Source organism: Amblyomma maculatum, chromosome 1, assembly GCF_055883805.1.
Source record: "Amblyomma maculatum isolate TAMU_Amacu chromosome 1, ASM5588380v1, whole genome shotgun sequence".
NCBI classification, from domain to species: domain Eukaryota; kingdom Metazoa; phylum Arthropoda; class Arachnida; order Ixodida; family Ixodidae; genus Amblyomma; species Amblyomma maculatum.
This window is the reverse complement of record NC_139344.1, coordinates 82,806,656-82,816,138: the sequence shown is the minus strand read 5'-3', so window position 1 is coordinate 82,816,138 and position 9,483 is coordinate 82,806,656. Positions and strand designations below refer to the sequence as shown.

Genomic DNA, 9,483 nt, shown 5'->3' with positions numbered 1-9,483 from the left:
ACAGTGAAGTGAAATAACATGACTAAAATACGCGAAACGAATGAAAGTTTTTCACAGAAATCAGAGCAACGAAACAAAATGAAACCGACAAGGTACCCATATTCAAACTTGCTATTACAAGCAAAAAAAGAAAAAAAAGCGCCTAAAACTTGCTATTAACAGCAAAAAAAAGAAAGAAAAGAAAAAAAGTTTTTGAAACAAACAAAGCTGTCCGGCGAAAAGAATGTTCCTGAACAGATTCAATAAGCACTTTCTTCTGGGCGAGTTGGTTCATATTAGCAAAAGGTAAACGACTTGCGCAAAAAGTAGATGAAGAAAGAGACGTGACAACAAGACAGAGCGCTCTGTCTTGTTGTCACGTCTCTTTCTTCATCTACTTTTTGCGCAAGTCGTTTACCTTTTCCTGAACAGAGGTGCGAAAATCCCTCATTTTGGGCTTTCCTCCCTCGCTGCTGATCGTCAGTGTTAGGGACAGTCGAGAAAGTGAGCGAGGGATGGGGAATTTTGTGAAGAGAGGGTGACGAAGTTGAGGCCACTGACAGAAAAGTGTGGGCGAAGGAAGAAGGCCTAAAATGAGGGCATCTTGCTTACCATGTTCCAATTAAATTGTACCAAAATGTACCAAAATTGTACCAAAATGCAGGTACTGGCTTCTTGTGGCCAAAAGACACTTCGCAAAAAATGAGATCAGCGAAAAAATGAGAACAACGACTAATTAACGAGGTTTAGATTAGGGGTTCCCTTGCGGGCCGGCAGTGCACATGCACGGTAGGCTGCGCTGAAAGCGCGGAAATATGCGCACTCGCCCTTCCCCCTCCGGTTTTTCCCCTTAACCGTCAGGGCCCCCCTATTCTAATCCTCGCTATGCGAGTGTGGCATCTAGTTGTTGAAGTCGCCGCCAATCTGCAGCGCCAGCTTTATGTCCTGCGGCGTGATCGTCACCCGATTCGCATGGATGGCTAACAAGTTGGCGTTCTCAAGCAGGGTAGTCAGGCGCTGCTCGCAAGCTTCCTGCAATGTGGACAAAAGACACATCACCGACCTAACTATCAAAAAGAGAAGTCCGAGTGCAATGCCGGCATGGATGTCGCAACACTATGATTCCGTGCATATGTTAAATAAAAAAAAGCTGTCTAGCCTAGCAGTGCTTATGCACGAAGGGAGCAGACAGCCGAACGCATCTGCCACAAAAATACTGCTCAAGAACTGCAAACCATTTGTACGAGCAACAGTTACGTGCATTTCCGTGTCCATGAGGAAGTTGTTGCAGGAAGAATACAGGTGCTGTCTGCCCACTTCTGGGTACCATTTTTGGCTGGCTTCACGCACCAAGGCAAGAAAGTTGCAATAACTGCACTCTCAAGCACAACAAGCTCGAGGGAACGCACAGCAGTACATGCATGTTATTTCTGTTCTCCTCATGAGGATTAATTATTGTGCACTGCACTGACCTTTCCAACACAGAGCTACATTTTATAACAGTGCACCGTAATGTAGTCGTATCTGCCGTGCAGCCCAAGAAACAGCACTGTCGGTGTTCACTGAAATTTCCTTTTAGGAGCACACTCACTGTTGTCATATTAGCACTGCCCTGCACCTGCAACAGTTTTAAAACACGAAAGAGACGTCACAGAAAACGTGGCACAGAACACCGGGGAGCAAGCTGGAAGGTTTACCACGGAGAAGATAAATGGAGCTATAAAAAACAGAAACCCCTCGCCAGCAAGTTTTTATTTAACAAGCAAGAAATGCATGTGGCCGCGCATTAGGTATTTCATACTTTTAATACTTATCATTTCCTTTGAAAGGAACGACTGTACAAGAAAGCTATTTAGCGCGGTTAGAGCTATGCTCACAGCCACATTTTCTTCCTTTTTAAATCCATTGCACCCTAACGGACGACAGTTAGCTGTTCGTTTGCATGCACAAGCCCTGCCCATTTTCTCGTCTCAATATGAGGTAGGATATCATAGTAATCCGCAAATCTTGTTTTGTCTGATAATCAATTCTCTTTTCACTGGTCTATCCAGTGAGCTCGACGTTTTATGTCATGTATAGTTAGCCACATAGTTTCGGCCCCTACAGCCGAGTACTGACTGGCTGCGACTACACAATCATATCTATAGAGGGATCATGGAGTCTGACCTGCAACGCCGCAATAGCGGCGGCTTGGAAGCGAATGTCAATCTTGAAATCCTGAACGATCTCCTTGACAAGGCGCTGGAAAGGCAGCTTGGGTATAAGCAGCTGGACAGACTTCTGATACTGTCGGATCTCCCGCAAGGCCACGGTGCCCGGTCGGTAGCGACGGGGCTTTCTGATGTTTTCCGTCGGGGGTGCCTTGCGCAGTGGCCTCGTGGGAATCGGTTGACGGGGGACTTTGCTGCTTGACACGATTGTCACCTGCAGAAACAAAACAACAAAAAAATCATAACGGTTGAACCCTGGTTACACCCATGATCGAGCGACCGCTGTACGATTATATATATTCTCTGATTCTACTCGTCGAAACCTTTCACAACGATATATATGACGAAGCTGTAGCATCAGGTTTAATCACAGGTTAATAATTACTGGTAATTCAGTAAATACTAAATTAGTGCACCGTAATTGCACTCATATAAGCTATCCAACCATATATGACTTGGTACATGTCGCGCGAAGTCAACATTTTAATCACTAGTTACCTTAATTACAACACGTAATTAATTGGTAAGCCGGTCAGTCAAGTGGTCATGCACCAGTTCCCCCCAGCACTATACTAAGCAGGTTAAACTGGTTTATAGAGAAGGTATAGTATCTGTCACACTTACCGGTGGCACCTGAGCCGGGCGGCGGAGCTTTCTGATGTTTTCCGGGAGCGCCTTGCGCAGTGGCCTCGTGGGAATAGGTTGACAGGGGACTTTGCTTTACATGATTGTCACCTGCAGAAACAAAACAAAAAAAAAATCATAACGGTTGAACCCTGGTTACACCCATGATCGAGCGACAGCTGTACGATGATATATATTCTCTGATTCTACTCGTCGAAACCTAGCTTTCACAACGATATATATGACGACGCTGTAGCATCAAGTTTCATCACAGTTAAATAATTACTGGTAATTAAGTAGAAATTTAATTAGCGCACTGTAATTGCGCTCATATAAGCTATCCAACGATACATGACTTGGTACGTGTAGCGTGAAGTTAAAATTTTAATCGCTAGTTACCTGTAATTATAAAGCGTAATTGATTGGTAAACCGGTCAGGCATGTGGTCATGCGCCAGTTCGCCCCAGCACACACTATTTGTTTATTTATTTTACCCTCAGGGCCGTTAGGCGTTACAGAGGGGAGTGGATATAACATACACGAAAAGAAACAAAAAAGCAGCAGATAATAAATTAATTGCAGTACAGGCACACACTTATATAAAATCTATAACAGCATCTTGAAAGGCAACAGCATCAGTAAATTCAGCAATATTATGGGGAAGGTGATTCCAGCTGACACAAGTTCTAGGTATGAATGAATCATGAAAACATCTTGTGTGAGAAGGAGGGATGCAAACTTTGTGGCAGTAATCAATGCGTGCAGGAATATATGGTGGTCTTTTTAATAACCTGTCTTTAAGATAAGGATTACGATAAACCTTGTGAAAAGTACACAAAGAAGCTATTGACCTGCGATGAGAAAGAAGCGGGAGGGAAAGGTTGCAGTAACACTACTAGTGCGATGGTAGTTGGAAAGTATGAAACGACAACCGTGGTTTTGAACAGATTCTAAGTCAGAAATGAGAGGTTCGACCCCGGGGTTCCAGACCGATGCCGCATACTCTAATTTAGAGCGGCCCAATAATTTGTAAAGTAGTAATTTTAATGAACTAAGCAGGTTAAACTGTTTTATGGAGCAGGTGTATAGTATCTGTTACACTTCCCAGTGGCACCTGAACCGCGCCGGCAGGCTAAGTCCTACTTTAACGTTGGTCGATATTGGAGGTCCTCATATCAAACCGAGGAGGTTCCCCGAATTCGTTTGGTGACGCTTCAAAAAAAAAAAAAAATCGAATGTCTTCAAGCGCATGACAGTGTTAAAAGCTCCTGTCATCTGTTCTCCTTTCAGACTCTACACGCCCCCAATTCGCTAATTGTTTATTAATGATCCCGTTATTTTTTCTACCTATTCTCGCACAAGCAATCATTTGCACACAGTGTTAAGCGATTACGTTATGTGAAAGGCCATCCGACGTAGACATAAAGCCCCGCCTTATCCGTGCCATAAAGAACGTGTCTGCGTGACCTAGGGGTAGCCTGTCTAACTCGAGATTCAAGAACCTGGGATGGTTCTATTTCCCTCGGAGAGAAACAACCGCAGTCGGCACAACCTTCCAACCAATCGGTGTCCGGGCCTCTGCTAGCAATCACCTGCTGTAGGCATGCCGATGATATTTTGCTGATAACGCCGGCGCAAAAATTTTTGACGTTAGCGGTTTGAAACGAATTACGATTAGCAACTACACCGTCACAGCATGCGCAACAAAACACTGAACGAAAACTCAAACACATAGGCTAAAGCAACGCAACGACTACACAACATGCGCAACAAAGCACCGAACGAGAACCATTGCACGTCGAGAACAGTGCACTTGTGCCCTGACCAAACACAAGGCTTAAGCCGAAGCACAGGATCCGGCATCGCAAACCTACCGCGACGCTCACCAGTCGTCACCCGCGGAGCTGTTCTGCCTGGCGCTCAAAGCGCGCTGCCCAGTGCCGAAACAGGGCGCTGGAAAGCAACCGTCGGCGTCAATCGACGCTCGGCGTATTCTATGGTCGCCATCTTGCCACCGAGCAGTGCGGACGTGTTTCGCATGGGCTCCGAAGATTTGCGCATCATTGGGCGAAAATACGGACCTGAAGGACCCGGAAACTTCTTACCGAGGTCAGTAAGGGTGCCTAGTACCCTCCCGTCACCTTTCCTGGGAGGAACCACTAATTTTAGACCGTTTTCGGGTACTTTTGCTCTCAGGCAGCATAAGGCCGAGCTAGGCCTGTTTTAGGCCTAGCACGACTAAGGAAACCACCGCCACGTCTAGCCGCGGGCGAGATGCAGCACGTACACTGCGCAAGGGGAGGAGATTCCTCCGACATAATATGACAACCCCAATTTATAGACCCATGCCTCCAAGGCCCACGACCCGATCCATACGAAGAAAACAAACGCTACGTCAGCGTATGATATTACACCCAAGAACGGCGCCGGCAAGACCGTCATGCTGGAGACTTCATCCCCGAAGCGTCGACCAATTGGGAAGAGGAAACCGCTTCCACGCCTCCGGCAGAGGACTATAAAGTGGTTTTCAGACCCAAAGGAGGACTTGACCTCCACTCCGAACACGCCAACAGCCTACTGCAGGTCTGCCATGACTCCGAAGTAGACTTCGCAGCTGCCAGAAGGCAAGATCAAGTACGCATGAACCCAACCAATGATCATTCACTGTGAGCTCCCCGTTGCGACAGAGAGCCAGCAAGTATATGTCAACCTTCAAAACTTGCAAATACTATACCAAATGTACCAGGTCAGCACTTACATGGCGTCACTGGACGAAGCCGTCAAGGTGTCACACACCCCCACCTTTACGGTCAAAAGAGGTGCGGGATCCCCTTTACGATTACCCGTCGTTCCTCTATGAGGGTTGTGAACACATTTAAAAGTTAGGCCGGTCAACCCGTGCAGCACGTGTGTCGGTGTGTGATTGAGGAATAAGTACAAATAGGTCACTTTCTTTTACAAACAATTGAAGGTTTATAAATAGCAGACCAAAATTACACTGATAATAATAGAGTACAATGAAAGAGAATACAACGCCACGACAAGATATTGATAAAGACGAAGAAATAAATGATAAGAGAGAAAAAAAAATAACCCGACAATGAACAAAACACTGTGATAAAAAAATATGAAGACTATAAAGATAATAAAGCAGGTATTTCAGATATTATAAGTATGAGCAAAAGTTCCATAAGAACACAGCGTAAAATACTACTAAGTCAGGTCAAAAGTTAACAAAGCGAAAATAATGTTCGATTGAACAACAGTCCGTGGCGAATGAAATTCTCACGTCTTTCTTGTTTGCTGAGGCGTCGAAGGCTGTGTTGCTCGGTAGCGGCGGCCGTACAGGTGCAGAGGACGATGCGTCGATCGCGGGCCCGAAGAACACAATACGCTTTCAGAGCACCGCGGAGTGGCCGGAAGTTTGAATCTTCCCAAACGCGCTGGTGACGGCGTGCTGCTGTCGGTTATTTTATACCCTCAGCCGACTATGCAGCAGCCGCGTCAAGGACAGGCGGTCGCTGCCCCATCGGCTTGTCGAATCTTGTCCAGAGGAGCGACGGAGTCCCGTGAATTTCGCTCTATATTCCAGCCATAAGCTCCCGCATCTTCCGCTGTATAATAGGTGAAGCAGCTTGTGACACTGCCCCCCACTGAAGAATATTGCCTCGGAATATTCTAGAACTCCACAAGCGCCGAGAACGATGTTATTACGCCCCTATAGAGGGGTGCAGTAGATTGGGTCCGTTCAGTGCACTGAAGATCGTTCGTCACTCACTACCGTTCATGACGCGCACCATATACGCACTGATCTGAACCCGCACACACCACAACTCTGTAGTTCTTCAGTCATGTCTTGCGCACATGTCACAAGTCACGGATCACTGATAACAATCAAGTGCACATATATACAGGCACATCGTGTACGATTTTCATTACACAATCAACACAATGCAGCTATGCAGTAGTGCAAGCTTAACAACTATTCCAGCCGGCTCATGTAATCTGCTCCCACGTTCTCGCTGCCTTTAATATACTCGACACGGAAGTTGTATTCCTGAAGCTTAATACTCCAGCTAAGAACGCGGCTGTTTGCAGATTTTGTTTCTTTTATGAACTTCAAAGGCTGGTGATCCGTCTGAACGAGAAACCTCCCGTAGAGGAAGACTTGAAATTTCTCGATTCCCCAAACGAGCGCTAAAGCCTCTTTCTCAGTGGTTGAATAGGCTACCTCTCGAGGGAGCAACTTGCGGCTCGCATAGGCAACTGGGTGCAGGATTCCGTCATGCGATTGAAGCAGAACGGCTCCAACACCTCTATCAGAAGCATCTGTTCGCAGGACGAATTCCCGGTCAAAATCTGGCAATTTCAGAATTGGTGCCTCAGCCAGTTTTTCCCGCAAGTTCTTGAAAGCCCGTTCTTGCTCGGGGCCCCAGCTCACGACTGAAGGTTGACCTTTCCGTGTTAGATCTGACAGAGGACAGGTTAGGTCAGCATAGTTCGGGATGAAATCACGGTAGTAACCCGTGAGTCCTAAGAAGGATCGGACCTGCTTCTTTGTTGTCGGCCGTGAAGCTTCTTGTATCTTCTGTATGGTCTTGGTGAGGGGTGACAATTCTCCGGACGCAATTTGGTGGCCCAGGAATGCGACGGTTTCCATTCCGATCTCGCATTTCAGCGGTTTGATGGTGAGACCAGCCGCTTCAATTCGAGCAAAGACCTCGTACAATGTTTGGAGATGCTGTTCCCATGTCGCACTGGCAATGAGAACATCGTCGAAGTAGTACGCCACGTCGGGAATATCGGCCAAGATGTTCCGCATCAGCTTCGTAAAAATGGCTGGCGCCGTCTTAATACCGAAGGGCATATATCGGAATTGAAAGCGCCCCGTGCCAACCGTGAAAGCAGTCATCGCCTTTGAATCGGGTGACAACGGTACTTGCCAATATCCCTTGGATAAGTCCAGCTTGGAAAAGAATTTCTTGCGGCCTACCGAGGCGATAAGGTAGTCCGCACGTGGTAAGGGCTCGAGGCAACGAACCGCTTAGCGTCAGCCTGCATTGCTGGCCAGAAGAATTCTGTCTGAAGCTTCAGTAGGGTTTCCTTCGCGCCTTGGTGGCCTCCCATCAACCCATCATGTGCCAGCTTGAGAATAGCTGATCTGTACTTTTGGGGCACAACAACTTGAGTGTACTCCCCGCCCGACTCGGCGACGTATTTCCTTTGAAGGACGCCGTTAGCAATGAAAAACTGGTGGCTACCCTTTCCTTTCTTCGCTTGCGGCGGGCCTACGCGATCGAAACACGAGCGTAGGGTCGCGTCATTCTCTTGCTCTTGAACCAACTCTTCGCGGCATACACTAGGGAGGCCTTGCAGGACTTTAAGCTTTTTCAGCGTTTTATCCTTGCACTCCTGCGCTCTAGTCACTACCGGACAAGCTTCAGCGGCATCCGAAATGGGTGCGGGGCTCTCGGTGTCAGGCGCTAGCTCTTCAACTTTTACTGCAGTGGACTTCGTAGTCTCGCTTTCTGTTGTCTTGTGCCAGTTCGGATCGGGGTCGTCTGCTGGCCTAGCACCTTCCACATTTCCCAGCACCAAATCGTACAAGGGATTCTCCATACACTTAGCGAGAAGTCGTCCCTGAAAGTACGGGGTGTCGACATCGACCCAAGCTTCTGGGAGCATTAGGACTGAGCGGTCAAGTAGGTAAACTGGAGACTTCGTATCGGTGATATCTTCTTTCCGTACTAAGTCCTTTCTTACCACCACCGTGTTGCAGCCTGTGTCTCTCAGGACTCGGACTGTCTGGCCTCCGATCATGCCGGCTACGACAGGTAAGCATTCCCTGACGGCGCATTCTTTACTGGTGAACCCAGCGTTGATGACGGGGATCTTCCCTCCATCCTTAAGTTCGAGGTATCCGTTCTCAACACATACTGCAGCGGACTCCCGATTTTCTTCTCTCTGTTTCGGGGCCCCATTTGCCCAGCATCTCCAGCTTGGATGACCTGGTTTTCCGCATTTGTGGCATTTCTTGGGCGGTCCCGATCCGTCGGATGGGGCGGCCCGGCAATTTTCGGGGCGGTGTCCCGTGCGTGAACAAATAAAACATTTTTTTTTCATCGCTGCTCTTCGCATCCCATGATTGAAGCAAAGTTTCCTTTCTCTCGGTCGTCTTGGAGACGGCGTTTTCTGCCTTATTCTTCGGGGTGCTTTGCTTTCCGAAGTTTGACCAGCCATGGGCCTCCACATACTTTTCAGCCCTTGCTACTGTTTCAGAGAAGGATGTGTCCTTCTTTTCTTTCAAAAACATTTGTAGCGGAGTGGCGCAGTTAGAAAGGAACTGTTCCTTTAGAATCAGGTCAAAGAGATCTGCGTACTCTTTCTTTGTGTCCGACAGCTCTATCCATCTGTCTAGGAAGTTCTGAAGACGCGTCACGAACTGTGAACACGTTTCCTCGTTCCGGGGACTAGCAGACCTGAATTTTTCTCTGAACCCTTCCTCTGTCATACGGAAGCGAATCATGAGTGCCTGCCGGAGCTTGTTGTAGTCCAAGCACTCGGACGCAGACATGCGACTAAAAACGCTGAGCGCTTCGCCGCTTAAACATAGACTAAGGGCTGTAGCCCACTGGTCGCGAGGCCAATTCTGACTCTCAGCGACGCGCTC

At 47.6% G+C, this 9,483-nt stretch overlaps 1 protein-coding gene across 1 annotated transcript in view; it reads right to left on the bottom strand.

The window, feature by feature from the left end:
• Positions 1-879: 879 nt before the first annotated feature.
• Positions 880-9,483, bottom strand: part of LOC146202971 (histone H3-like) — a 47,500-nt gene continuing 38,896 nt past the window's right edge. The window contains exons 3-4 of the mRNA XM_084602443.1: positions 2,146-2,403; positions 880-1,011 (exon numbers count right to left, since the gene is read on the bottom strand). Of these exons, the coding sequence (XP_084458569.1) occupies positions 880-1,011; positions 2,146-2,403 (390 nt within the window). The remainder of the gene's footprint in view (positions 1,012-2,145; positions 2,404-9,483) is intronic.